We start from the raw sequence: 15,106 nt of genomic DNA, 5'->3' as shown, positions 1-15,106 counted from the left end.
TTTTTTTTTCACAAAGTGTCATTTTCCACTAACTTGTGACAAAAAATAAAATCTGCTATGAACTCACCATACAACTAACGAAATACCTTGGGGTGTCTTCTTTCTAAAATGGGATCACTTGTGGGGCTCCTATACTGCCCTGGCATTTTAGGGGCCCTAAACCGTGAGGCGTAGTCTAGAAACCAAATGCTTCAAAATGACCTGTGAATAGGACATTGGGCCCCTTAGCGCACCTAGGCTGCAAAAAAGTGTCACACATGTGGTATCGCCGTACTCAGGAGAAGTAGTATAATGTGTTTTGGGGTGTATTTTTACACATACCCATGCTGGGTGGGAGAAATATCTCTGTAAATGGACAATTGTGTGTAAAAAAATAAAAAAAAATGTCATTTACAGAGATATTTCTCCAACCAGCATGGGTATGTGTAAAAATACACTCCAAAACACATTATACTACTTCTCCTGAGTACGGCGATACCAGATGTGTGACCAGTGTTGCCAACCTTTCATGTTATTTTTTACTGACAAATACCTAAAGTTTTACTGCCAAAAGATTTTTTTTTACTGATAAAATCCCCTGCGCCGCGCGTAGCGTTGGAAAAATGGGCGTGGCCACGCAACACAATGTGGGCGTGGTCATGGGTGGGGCCAAATATACATGATTTTAATATTGCTGTGAAAGATCTGCCAGGGAAGTTTGAGCTCTGCCATAGTGTCCCCCCCCCCCTTCCCCCAAAATACATGTAATCTTACAGCATTTCACCAAAAATCCACGTAATCTGGCAGAGGTTCTTCCAAAATACAGATAATATGGCAGTGGTTCCCAAAAAATAGATGTAATCTGGCAGCAGCGATTCCCCCAACATACACATAATCTGGCAGCAGTTCCCCAAAATACATTTAATCTGACAGCAGTGGTTCCCCAAAAATAGGTAGCCCCAGGTCTATAGGTGTCCCCAGAATAGGTGGCCAGGGGTATAGATGTCCCCAGAACAGGTAGCCAGGGGGAGAGATGTCCCCAGAACAGGTAGCCAGGGGTATATGTGCCCAGTATATGTAGGCAGGGGTACAGGGCCGGTTCTAGACTGGCACATATGAGGGGGCAGTCAAATGGGTAGGGGGCAACATGTTCGAGGAAATTTGCGGCGACTAAAGTGGGCATGGCAAGTAAATGCACATAATGAGAGACAGCGTTTCACCAGTAAATGCACATAAGAGACAGCCTTTCACCAGTAAATGCACGTAATGACAGACAGCTTTTCACCAGTGAATGCACGTAATGAGAGACAGCTTTTCATCAGTAAATGCACGTAATGAGAGACAGCTCTTCACCAGTAAATGCACGTAATGAGAGACAGCTTATCACCAGTAAATGCACGTAATGAGAGACAGTTTTTCACCAGTAAATGCACGTAATGAGAGACAGCTTTTCACCAGTAAATGCACGTAATGAGAGACAGCTTTTCACCAGTAAATGAACATAAGAGACAGCTTTTCACCAGTAAATGCACATAATAAGAGACAGCTTTTCACCAGTAAATGCACATAATAAGAGACAGCTTTGCACCAGTAAATGCACATAATAAGAGACAGCATTTCACCAGTAAATGCACATAATAAGAGACAGCTTTTCACCAGTAAATGCACATAATAAGAGACAGCTTTTCACCAGTAAATGCACATAAGAGACAGCTTTTCACCAGTAAATGCACATAATGGCCAACAGCCAGTGTCCTCAGTATATGTAGCCAGCAGATATATGTGCCCAGTATATGTAGCCAGAGGTATATGTCCCCAGTATATGTAGGCAGGGGTATATGTGCCCAGTATATGTAGCCAGAGGTATATGTCCCCGGTATATGTAGGCAGGGGTATATGTGCCCAGTACAGTGTTCTCCCCAGGCTCTTTCAGCCGGGTGCTCCACCCGGCGAGTTTTGCTGAGCACCCGGCTGTCATGGCTCACCTCCTCCTATGCTATAAGCAGAGTTGTGCAAAGAAGCACCAGCCCTGCATTCTCTCATATTGCTCCACCCGGTTACTTTTTCATGCCACCCGGCTACTATTTCATGCCACCCTGCTGGAAAAAGTTCTGGGGAGAACACTGCAGTATATGTAGGCAGGGTTATATGTGCCCAGTTTATGTAGGCAGGGTTATATGTGCCCAGTATATGTAGCCAGGGTTATATGTGCCCAGTAGATGTAGCCAGGGTTATATGTGCCCAGTAGATGTAGCCAGGGTTATATGTGCCCAGTAGATGTAGCCAGGGTTATATGTGCCCAGTAGATGTAGCCAGAGGTATATGTGTCCATGGGTAGCCAGGGTTATATGTCCCCAGTATATGTAGCCATGGTTATATGTGCCCAGTAGATGTAGCCAGGGTTATATGTGCCCAGTAGATGTAGCCAGGGCTATATGTGCCTAGTATATGTAGCCAGAGGTATATGTGCCCATGGGTGGCCAGGGTTATATGTGCCCAGTAGATGTAGCCAGGGTTATATGTGCCCAGTAGATGTAGCCAGGGTTATATGTGCCCAGTAGATGTAGCCAGGGTTATATGTGCCCAGTAGATGTAGCCAGAGGTATATGTGCCCATGGGTAGCCATGGGTTATATGTCCCCAGTATATGTAGCCAGGGTTATATGAGCCCAGTAGATGTAGCCAGGGTTATATGTGCCCAGTAGATGTAGCCAGGGTTATATGTGCCCAGTAGATGTAGCCAGAGGTATATGTGCCCATGGGTAGCCATGGGTTATATGTCCCCAGTATATGTAGCCAGGGTTATATGAGCCCAGTAGATGTAGCCAGGGTTATATGTGCCCAGTAGATGTAGCCAGGGTTATATGTGCCCAGTAGATGTAGCCAGGGTTATATGTGCCCAGTAGATGTGGCCAGAGGTATATGTGCCCATGAGTAGCCAGGGTTATATGTCCCCAGTAGATGTAGCCAGGGTTATATGTGCCCAGTAGATGTAGCCAGGGTTATATGTGCCCAGTAGATGTAGCCAGGGTTAAATGTGCCCAGTAGATGTAGCCAGGGTTATATGTGCCCATGGGTAGCCAGGTGACCCCCCCCCCCAGCAGGAGGGGAGCAGCGCAGTGGAGGGAGAGCTGTGGCATCAGCGGCAGAGAAGGGAGGAAATGTCCCCGCCCCCCCCCCCTTCTCTCACCTTTGTGCTCTCCCTCGCTCGCTCTCCCCTCCTAAACTAAGTGACAAGTGGCTGGCAGTGGCAGGCGGCAGCGAGCGGAACTTACCTGCGTCTCGTCGCCGGCGCGGGATGATTTGCCGCTACTCGGCGCTTGGAGCGAGACGGAAGGTAAGTCCTGCCCGCTCCCAAGCGCCACTCACTCAGCACTTAGTTCAGGAGGGGTCAGCGAGGGAGGGAGAGCACTAAGGTGAGAGAAGGGGGGGGGATTGCCCCCCTTCTCCACCGCTGCTCACAGCTCTCCCTCCACTGCGCTGCTGTCCTCCTGCAACAGAGCGGGCGGCCGATTGGCCGCCCTTTTATGGACGCTGCTGAATTCCTTATGGAATTCACGGGCAGTTTAATTTGTATCAAAAATTACGGGCTGCCCGTAAATTTACGGGCGGTTGGCAACACTGTGTGTGACACTTATTTTGCAGCCTAGGTGCGCTAAGGGGCCCAACGTCCTATCCACAGGTCATTTTGAGGCATTTGGTTTCTAGACTACTCACGGTTTAGGGCCCCTAAAATGCCAGGGCAGTATAAGAACCCCACAAGTGACCCCATTTTAGAAAGAAGACACCCCAATGTATTCCGTTAGGAGTATGGTGAGTTCATAGAAGATTTTATTTTTTGTCACAGGTTAGCGGAAATTGATTTTTATTGTCTTTTTTTCACAAAGTGTCATTTTACACTAACTTGTGACAAAAAATACGGAATACCTTGGGGTGTCTTCTTTCTAAAATGGGGTCACTTGGGGTTCCTATACTGCCCTGGCATTTTAGGGGCCCAAAACCGTAAGGCGTAGACTGGAAAACGAATGCCTCAAAATGACTGTTCAGGGGTATAAGCATCTGCAAATTTTGATGACAGGTGGTCTATGAGGGGCCCAATTTTGTGGAACCGGTCATAAGCAGGATGGCCTCTTAGATGACAGGTTGTATTGGCACTGAAGTGCAGGAAGCGCAGGATGCTCTCAAATCGTGACCTGGACATGGCAGCAGAGAACATGGGCATGTGATGTATTGGGTGCGTAGACCAAAAAGACCGCAATACATTCTTTTTGACTAGACCCATGTTAGGAGAAGGCCCCAAAAAATGTTACGTTCAGAAACTTGGCGTGGTTTCCACTGAAAAGGCTGGGCATAGTAGCTTCTTGGATTGGCGGTTGCGTATTGTGTGGCATTACGATTGGTCTCAGCCACAATTAAGTCGCAGAGACCAGCAGTGATCAGAAAAAAAAATTCTGTCACTGCGGTGGGGCGGGTGAAGGTTTTCCCGGGTGATCAGAAGCCCACAGGGGGCATATTAGGGCCTGATCTGATAGATAGGAGTGCTAGTGGGTGACAGGAGGTGATTGATGGGTGTCTCAGGGGGTGATTAGAGGGGAGAACAGATGTAAATAATGAACTGGAGAGGTGTTCAGGTGGGCTCTGAGGGTGATCTAAGGGTGTGGGCAGGTGTTTGGGTGCCCACAGGGGGCAGTTTAGGGTCTGATCTGATGGGTAGCAGTGACAGGTGGTGACGGGGTGATTGATAAGAGATCAGGGTGTGATTAGAGGGGAAAATAGACGCTACTGGCGAGGTGATCAGGGGGGGGTCTGAGGGCGTTCTGAGGGTGTGGGCGGGTGATTGGTTGCCCAAGGGGCAAATAGGGGTCTGATCTGATGGGTAGCAGTGACAGGTGGTGACAGGGGGTGATTGATGGGTGTTCAGTGGGTGAATAGAGGGGAGAACAGATGTAAACAATGCACTTTGGAGGTGATCTGAGGGGTGGGTCTGCGGGCGATCTGAGCATGTGGGTGGGTGATCAGATGCAAGGGGCAGGTTTGTGTCTGATCTGATGGGTGGCAGTGACAGGTGGTGACGGGGTGATTGATCGGTGATTGACAGGTGATCAGTGGATGAATACAGTGCATTACAGGGGAGAATACAGTGGCTTGCAAAAGTATTCGGCCCCCTTGAAGTTTTCCACATTTTGTCACATTACGGCCACAAACTTGAATCACTTTTATTGGAATTCCACGTGAAAGACCAATACAAAGTGGTGTACACGTGAGAAGTGGAACAAAAATCATACATGATTCCAAACATTTTTTACAAATAAATAACTGCAAAGTCGGGTGACGCGATCGCCGCATAGCCACGCCCCCCCCCCCCCCGCAGATCAGCCGATCTGACAGCGGTCGGTTGGGCCCAGGTGCTGTCCTTAAGTGGTTAAAGACATGTGACATGTGACATGATGAGACAGACATGTGTATGTAAAGTGCCTAGCACACAAATAACTATACTGTGTTCCTTTTTTTCTTTCTCTGCCTGAAAGAGTTAACCATCAGGTATGTAAGTGGCAGTTCCTGTGGACTGGGTCAGACTACAGTGTAACCCTCGCTGATAAGAAATTACAACTATAAACACTTTCCTAGCAGAAAATGGCTTCTGAGAGCAGGAAGGAGCTAAAAAGGATCAATAGTTCATAGATTTTAGCTCTGGCATACTTCAATGAATGTGTAATTGAGCAAAAACAATAAAACAGTAAAAACTTAAAAAGCAGATTTAAAAATAAAATGAGACTGTGGAATATCTTAAAAAGTCATAGATACAATTGTTTATTTAATTTGTTTATTTTCACCTCGAGTATCCTTTAATAAATTTTCATCAGATTATGTCTTTATATTGAATCTAATCAGTAATCTGTTAAAAATGTCTAAAAGTGGCTGGTCACATTACCATTATTAAATACAAATACATTAGTATGCTAATATTTTTTTAAATGGAAAATAACATTTTACATAAGAAAATACATTAAAAAAGCATTTTTTCGTATTTTTATACAACAGTTTTGTACATTTAATAAATAATATTTCCATTATTTTCTTTTGCTTAACATTAAGTTAAAACGGGTTGTTATAAGTGCTTGATTAAATGATGCAAATGTATAATGTGTTAATACAGACTATATTGTCCTTGTTAACTACCTCTGCCAGTCTATTAGTTAGGTAGGCAGGGAGTCCCACCCTGGCAGAGCAACAGTATAAAACTTTTCTTTTTCAATTCTCCCCTCAGACACACCATCCTGAGAAGCCACTTTTTTCTACCACAGGAAGCTCAAGAGAACACTATAGCTAGCAGTCTGACAGCCAAACTGAACCCTGGCCTTTTGTATCCTGCCAGGTTTGAAAAGCTGGACATCACTCCTAAAAGTGCCCAGAAGATAAAGCCTGTCCTTGAGAGGTGGATGGCCGAGGCTGAGGCCCGCCATCGAGCAGGTATGCAGAACCTAACAGAGTTTATCGGCAGTGAACCTTCAAAAAAACGCAAGAGGCGCACTTCTTTCACCCCACAGGCCTTGGAGATCTTGAATACCCATTTTGAGAAGAACACACACCCTTCTGGACAGGAAATGACAGAAATTGCAGAGAGACTGAATTATGACCGGGAAGTTGTCCGTGTATGGTTCTGCAACAAACGACAGGCCCTGAAAAACACAATAAAACGACTTAAACAACATGAACCAGGCACAGGAGTCCAAGTGGAAGCTTTAATAGACTCATTGGAAGAGAATTTCTAAAACTTTGAAAATGAACTTTTGAAAGTTTTGTTTATTAGCTAGTAAGTAAAAACAAAAATTTTAAAAAGAAAAGTTGTATGAACAGTATGTTCATGAATTTTCCAAATGCAATGCACAGAAGCTTGTGTTTTTGCTTTGTTTGTTATTATTTCTGTGCTAGAAATTGTAAAAGAAAAAAGCGTTTTCTAGTGTAAGGAAAAGAGAAGTTTGTATTTTACAACTTGTGTACCACTGAGGCCCATGCAACCTTTTAGATTACTGAGACACTTATTTCTAGAGCATTTATAAACTACATTTTGCCTATATAAAAGTATAAAAGTACATTACATGATTCCTCCTGTGGTGCTTGCAGGCATACAGAAAATGACGCAAGCATGGTTCATTATAAACAGTGCCAACTAAAGATCCAGCATTAATAGGTGAAAGCAGCGGTGGACAAGAACACAGACATACCTCCATGCTTTCCCACATGCCAGAGGTTCCTCTAAGCGTCTGATACTACTTCCTGTTTAGCAGGAAGTAGCGTGTGGCACTTAAAGATCGGACCTCCGCAGTGGCACACATGGAGGTATGCCTGTCTTCCTGCCCGCCGCAGCTGCCACCTATTAATGCTGGAGGGGGAGCACGGAGTGAAGAGCCTGAGATGAAGGAGGGGGGGGGAGTGCCCCCCTCCCCTCTGATGTAGGTGGCCAATGCTCTCCCCTCATGCTGTGACCCCTCCTGTCCCCCAAAATGGCCCTGAGCGGTCCCATGGGGGGGGGGCATCCAAATTTTAGCAGGGGACACAGCGATTTCTAGTTATGCCCCTGAATCTAGTACAGTGAAAATAGTTCTACAGAACATACAAAACAGTGTTTTCACAGCTAATCCAAAAGTTGCTCATGGCATAACACAACCAGGCATTTTATTCCCTTTTAGATTTTTAATAAAAAGGGAATATTGCCAGTCAATAATGTATATTAGAGAACATAGCTTAATAATCCTTTCTGTATGAAACACGTAATCTAAAATTCTAAGATCAATAATCAGATACATTAATAACCTTTAGCATTTGTTCCTTTAAGGTCTAATACAAATCATATTTAGCATTAAATTGGCCATACACAGTTGATTATGACTTAAAGGACAACTGAAGTGAGAAGAATATGGAGACTGCCATATTTATTTCCTTTTACACAATACCAGTTGCCTGGCAGCCCTGCTGATCTATTTGGCTGCAGTAGTGTCTGACTAATACCAGCAACAAGCATGCACCTAATCTCGTCAGATTTGACAATAATGTCAGAAACCCCTGAACTGCTGCATGCTTGTACAGGGTCTATAGGTAAAACTACTTGGGGCAGAGGATCAGCTGGATAGCCAGGCAACTGGTATTGCTTAAAAGGAAATAAATATGGCAGGCTCCATATCCTTCTCGCTTCAGTTGTCCTTTACTGTGTCAAGCTGATTATGCACTGATTGGAATTTGATGGAATAGTGATTAATTCATTACTACTCAGCAAACTTAGCTTTGATAGAATTTTCTGGAAATCTGTTGGGCATGGATCAAACTGAAAGCATTATAACACTTGATAGAAAAAATGCCCTGCGCTAACTAGCTAGGCTAAAGTCACTTTTGCAAAAAATGACAGGTGTTATCCTTTTTGTTGGTGCACTTTGGAGCTGTTTCTCACTGGGTGAATTCCAGGTACTGAAGTGTATGGAAAAAACAAAAAAGAAGCGCTCCAATAGTGCATTAAAATTTTTAATGAGGATACGCAATATAAAATTGCACTTACATTTAGGTTTCTTTAAAATCAGTGTGTAGTGGCCTGCCCACGATCGTAACCCTCTGCCGCGGTCTGGCCAGGACCTGGAGATGTGACGTTGCTGTTCCACATTCCGCTGGCTGCGGTGTTGCCAGGAGTGGAAGGAGGGGGCGTGACCGCTCACATAAATGCCTCTAAGTTACTACTGGTTTCAGCGCTTCCTGCACCTTAATCAGGTGGCGTAGAGGCTGGTGTGTGCTGTATTTAAAAGCCAGCCACATGATGCGGCTGTGTTCTGCCGGTGGGCAGATAGAGTGCAACGCTATTGGCCTTCAACCTCCCACTGCTCCTGCCCCTCACACATGCTTTCAATGTATGCATATTTTTATCAATCTATAAATGTTTATTATCAATTGAAAATAATTATGATGGAGCAATAGATTTATTCAAAGTGACTGAATCAGTCAGAAACATCAATATGTAGCCATCTTAAGAGCCATTCCAACCAAAATTATAGTTTTGGGCAAAATATTTGGATTGAACTTCAAGCTCTTATTAACGTTGTCAGTTTCTGTAGTGTCAACATCTCCTGTGGCACTCTACAATAGACAACGCATAGTACATACAGTTGCATAAAGAATGAGGGATATTGATAATGGAGAATGGAATTGCTCAGCTTGCAAATTGTATATAGAAGTAGAAGGCATGCACAAACATTACACAGCAGTACTAAATCACAACTGTCCTTTGAAGCCTATAATTTAATGAGTTAAAGAGATACTGAAGCAAAAAAAAAATATATATGATATAATGATTTGTATGTGTAGTACAGCTAAGAAATAAAACATTAGGAGCAGACATACTGTAAGTCTAATATTGTTTCCAGTACAGGGAGAGTTAAGAAACGCCAGTTATCTATGCAAACAAGCCATCGAGTTTCATAACTTTCAAAGTCGCAGAGAGCTCCATCTTCTGAAGCTTGTTATCTCAACTGACAGTCACTGTATTTTCTTTTTCTCACCAGAGGACAGGTCAATAGTTCACAAGACTGCGCTGTAAAAACATTTAGAATGTTGAGTAGTGTGTAAACTAAACTGCAAATATTAGAGAATCATGCATGCAAAGTTATAAAAAAAAAACACTATATAACTGAAAATAAAAATATGAGAATATTTTCATTGCTACTGATCTTCTAGTAATTATCCATACTACACAACCAATTCATTAGATCATAATTTTTTTTTTCGCTTCAGTGTCTCGTTAAAGGATAAAAACTGTGGTTAAAGAGACACTGAAGTGAAAAAAAAATGATATAATGAATTGGTTGTGTAGTACGGGTATTTACTAGAAAATTAGTAGAAAAGAAAATATTCTCATATTTTTATTTTCAGTTATACAGTGTTTTGTATAACATTGCATCATTCTCTAATACTTGCCGTCTACACACTACTCAGCATTCAAAATGATTTTTTCAGAGAAGTCTGAACTTTTGAACCCTTCTCTTTCCAGAAAAAAGAAAATACTTTGACAGACACTTCAGATAACAACCTTTAGTACGCAGAGCTCTCTGTGACTTTGAAAGTGGTGGAGCTCAATGGCAATTTGCATAGAAAACAACTGGAGCTTCTTAACTCTTCCTGTACTGGAAACAACATTAGACTTAAGTCTCTGCTCCTAATGTTTTATTTCTTAGCTGTAAAGTAAAAAAAAATATGATATAATGATTTGTATTTACAAATCATTATATCATATTTTTTTTTACTTTAGTGTCTCTTTAAGTGGAGACAATAAACTCTGTACAGTTTGTAGTACGTTTACTTATCATAATTTTTAAATCTATTCTCAAAATCCTTTTGTTTTGTTTCCATTACTTCTCAACTTCACTAGAGCTTTAGGGTAATCAAAAAAGCAAATGTTCCATTAAAGTAGACATCGATCTGTCCCACCATATGATTCTTGACTTTTAGGCTCAGTGAATAAAAAAACTGGAGAGCAGAGGTATAATTGGTATCACTGTCTGCACATTACATTACTACCAGCTTTCCAATAACTAGTGCTTGGTTCATTATGTAAATTTTGCCTCTCCATATTAAAAGTAACCTATACAGCCATCGAACTGCACCCTGTAGCAACTAACAGCAGAAAATTTGGCTCGGATGGCCACTTACACTGGTGAAATGCTTGGGTAGTTACATGGCATTCTTTAGTACCATATACCTGAACATTTTACACTTCATACAAACTAAGATAGTAAGTGTTTCTAGAAGCTTCAAATTGGGGTAATATCTATTATTTTAACATATACACGTTACAATTACCCAAGTAAAATCTATTTGTGAATGCTATCTACAATATTTCAAACTTAAAACTTTTGGCCAAAATTATATATTTCAAATATAGTTTTCTAAGTCAAATTTAAGTTTAGAAAAATTGTGGCTTTAATAAAGCAAATGCACTGCACATTTAAAGCGGTATAAAACCCTGACATAATATTCAATAAAAACATGTTTTACTACTTTTTATATGCCATACGGTTAGCATATTTGCTTTTGTGCATAAGTATTATTATTCATTTAGAAATTATACGTTTCTAAAATACACTTATTTTACTCTGAGAGCTGACTTTGCATTTTATTTATAACTGCTTTATTCATCCTCTAGTTTAATCAGAAAGCATTTATGCTTGTCTGACTTTGTTCAGGGGACCTAGCAGTGTGAGAGAAAGCTTTGTTTACATTTCTTATTTGATACAATTAAACACAAGATAACATTATGTAAAGATCGGAAGCGGCCAGCTCTGCTGGCAGGGAAGCGTCTAAAGCCTGCGTTAACCCTTTGAATGCAGTTCTAGTAAAAAAAAAATGCTGGTTGTATATAATATGCTGTAAATAATCTATTAGAGCAAAGTAGAAATGCTGGGTTTCATTCCGCTTTAAATGTATATATTCATAGCCTACAACATAATTTATCAGGCCCCTGTTTTTATCTATCTTTAAAATGTCTGCGATGTCTTGTTTAAATAAAAAAATTATGAATTTGCCTTCAAATAATACTTCTTATAATTTCCCTAATGGGTAACCTAATAATAACTTATTTGCATGTTAATGGCTTACTTAAAGTGATACTTAGCCTCCTTGGCGGTGCATTTCTGTCTGGAGTTATGAGTCAAAAGCGGTACATTTTTTAAAAAATAATTTTAGGCCTCCAATTCTTAAGTCATAACTCACCAAAATATGCCAGAATAAAAGCCTGGTAGACATTCCGCATATAAATAAAATACTTTTTTAATTAATTAAATGTATGAATAAACTTAAAGTGTAACTGTCGGGCATAAAATCAAAAATCAATTCTTTATTTTTATCTGGTAAACAAGTAATACGGATGCTAACCAGGCAATCCAAAAGTTAAACTCTCTATTACTTTTCTTGTTTATTAATGATCATTGACCAGTTTACCCGACTCTTTTTTTGGTATGTTGCTGCACAAAGGAAGTTGCAGGGCATTCTGGGTTGTCTTTTTTTGATTCTGTACATTAGTTAAGTCTGAGGGGAAATAAAGAAGCAAAAAAAGACAATCCAGCATGTCCTGCAACTTCCTTTGTGCGGCAACGTACCAAATAAGAGTAAGGTAAACTGGGGAATGATCATTTATACACAAGAAAAGTAATAGAGATTTTAACTTTTGGATTGCCTGGTTAGCATCCGTATTACTTGTTTACCAGATAAAAATAAAGCATCGATTTTTGATTTTGTGCCCGACAGTTACACTTTAAAAAATGTTTGCCCATTCATCTTTAGCAATGAGCTCCAAATATTTTAGGTTGGAGGATCTTCCTGCCATCACTTTGATCTTCAGCTCCCTCCACAGATTCTCAATTGGATTCAAGACAGGACTCTGGCTGGACCACTCCAAAACGTTAATGTTGTTGTCTGCTAACCATTTCTTCACCACTTTTGTTGTGTGTTTTGGGTCATAGTCATGCTGAAATGTCCATTGGTGGCCAAGGCCAAGTTTCTCTGCAGACTAAAATCCCCATGAATTACTCTTTTTCATGGTGCTGTTTACTGTGATTAGGTTCCGTGCAGGCATGCTCGAATGTACCCAAATTCGATTCGAGTACATTCGAATTCGGGTCCGGGGCAAATTCGATTTCGTTCACGATCACTGAATTTGATCGAATTCAATTCGTGGTCGGTAGCAAAATTCGCCAAAAATTAGTGTTCGCAAATTCGGATGGGTTTTTTTTTTTTTTTTTTAAGGGAAATCACATTTAAATAGGCGTGTAATTAAAAAAAAATGAAAAAAATTCGATGGAAAACTTTTTTTTTCTGCATTTCTTGTTTTTTCTCCAGCAGGCAATGTATTCTGTGGACCCTGGCGTTGGGAACACAGACAGCAGGAGGATAAATACAGCAGGAGGAGGAGGAGTGACGTTTGGCAGCAGGCAATGTATTCTGTGGACCCTGGCGGTGGGAACACAGGAGGATAAATACAGCAGCAGAAGCAGGAGGTGGAGTGATGTGTGGCAATGTAACGGGGCCATAGTACTTAGCATTGGTGCCACGGCTGTAAATAAACACCAACATCAGGAGGTTCCGGACATGCAGTCGTGAAGCCCACATTGTGTCCAATGCACAACTGGGACAGCACAGTTTTCAACCCAGACACCTCAGAATATTTTTTTTCCCACAGTATATAGCTATTGTAGTGGCATAATAGAGCTAGTGGCGCATGGCAGCAGCGCATAATTCTGTGGACCCTGGTGGTGGGAACACAGACAGCAGGAGGATAAATACAGCAGGAGGAGGAGGAGTGACGTTTGGCAGCAGGCAATGTATTCTGTGGACCCTGGCGGTGGGAACACAGACAGCAGGAGGATAAATACAGCAGGAGGAGTGATGTATGGCAGCAGGAAATGTATTCTGTGGACCCTAGCGGTGGGAACACAGACAGCAGGAGGATGAAAATCAGCGATGCGTAATATGTTGGCGCTTTATAAATACAATAAATAAATACAGCAGCAGCAGGAGGAGGAGTGATGTTTGGCAGCAGGCAATGTATTCTGTGGACCCTAGCGGTGGGAACACAGACAGCAGGGGGATGAAAATCAGTGATGCGTAATATGTTGGCGCTTTATAAATACAATGAATAAATAAATAAATAAATACAGCAGCAGCAGGAGGAGGAGGAAGAGGAGGAGTGACGTTTGGCAGCAGGCAATGTATTCTGTGGACCCTAGCGGTGGGAACACAGACAGCAGGGGGATGAAAATCAGCGCTACATAATATGTTAGCGCTTTATAAATACAATAAATACAATAAATAAATACAGCAGCAGCAGGAGGAGGAGGAGTGACATATGGCAGCAGGCAATGTATTCTGTGGACAGCAGGAGGATGAAAATCAGCACTGATTAATATGTTGGCGCTTTATAAATACAATAAATAAATACATAAATAAATAAATACAGCAGAAGGAGGAGGTGTGACATGTGGCAGCAGCAGGCATGTCACGGGCCATGGTACCTAGCTTTAGTACCACAGCAAGTAAAGAAAAAACAGGCCAAATTATCAGGACCCAGGGACTGAAGGTTGATGTCAAACAATAATTCCCAGGCACCTCATGTCCTCCTGTCACCGACAACAGGTGCCTGGAACGTGCCTTCAATCCAGGCCTGGTTGATCTTCAAAAATGTCAGTCTGTCCATGCCCTCTGTGGACAGACGAGAGCGCTTCGATGACCACGCCACCGGCTGCACTGAAGCACCCCTCAAACAGCACGCTGCAAGGGGGGCAAGACAGAACTTCCAGGGTGTACCACGCCAGCTCACTCCAGATGTGCAAGCACTCCACTCAGTACTCCATGGGGTCCACAGGCTCCTCGCTGTCGGTGTCAAGCCCACTGAAGGACTCCATGTAGTCGGCCACCATCCGGGTCATGCACTGGCTGTGACTGTGACGCACCTCCTCGCTCTACCATCATGTAGAACGCCTTAGTCAATGACAGCAGGTCTCCTGGGCGCCTGACGCTGCTGCTGGCTGCAGGCACCGGCTGCTGTGCTGGCTGGACAGGGACAGAGGGGGTGGAAGGCTGGGGGAAGGCTTCCTCTAATGGCCGAACAAGGATGTCCTGCAACTCCCTTGTTCGCTGCTCACGGTCTCTAGTAGGCAAAAACTGTGCCCACCTCCCCCTCAGCCATGGGTCCAGGATCATGCTTATGCCTCCCTCTCTTGCATCTGCTTGACCCTGGGGTCTGTGCGCAGGCAGCGCAGCATGTGCGCTGCCATGGGGAACAGGGTGGTCCGTCCAGCAGAGACATCAGGGTCAGCGTCCTCCTGCTCCTCTGGCCCCTGAGCCTCTTCCTCCTCTCTCCACCCTTGCACCACTGCTGCTGCGCTCCACTGTTCCCTCTCAGCAGCAACGTCCAGCACCTCCAACTCCTCCTTATCCTCCTCCAGGGACCAAAATACCTGCACAGCAGTGGACTGCGCAGGCAGCTTCTGTTCCAGCTGGTTCAGGGCCTCCTCTCCCAAATCCAAGCAGATGAGCGGCAGAAAGTGCGCACAATTTTCCGCGCCGCTTCTAACAGCTCCTCCATCCCCTGGTAG

At 43.0% G+C, this 15,106-nt stretch overlaps 1 protein-coding gene across 1 annotated transcript in view; it reads left to right on the top strand.

The window, feature by feature from the left end:
- POU6F2 (POU class 6 homeobox 2) overlaps positions 1 to 6,751 on the top strand; it is a 1,008,259-nt gene extending 1,001,508 nt beyond the window's left edge. The window contains exon 6 of the mRNA XM_068238300.1: positions 6,247 to 6,751. Coding sequence (XP_068094401.1) covers positions 6,247 to 6,751 — 505 coding nt within the window. The remainder of the gene's footprint in view (positions 1 to 6,246) is intronic.
- Positions 6,752 to 15,106: the final 8,355 nt, after the last annotated feature.

Source organism: Hyperolius riggenbachi, chromosome 5, assembly GCF_040937935.1.
Source record: "Hyperolius riggenbachi isolate aHypRig1 chromosome 5, aHypRig1.pri, whole genome shotgun sequence".
NCBI classification, from domain to species: domain Eukaryota; kingdom Metazoa; phylum Chordata; class Amphibia; order Anura; family Hyperoliidae; genus Hyperolius; species Hyperolius riggenbachi.
The sequence above is the reverse complement of the archived record's forward strand: the minus strand, read 5'-3'. Positions and strand labels throughout refer to the sequence as shown.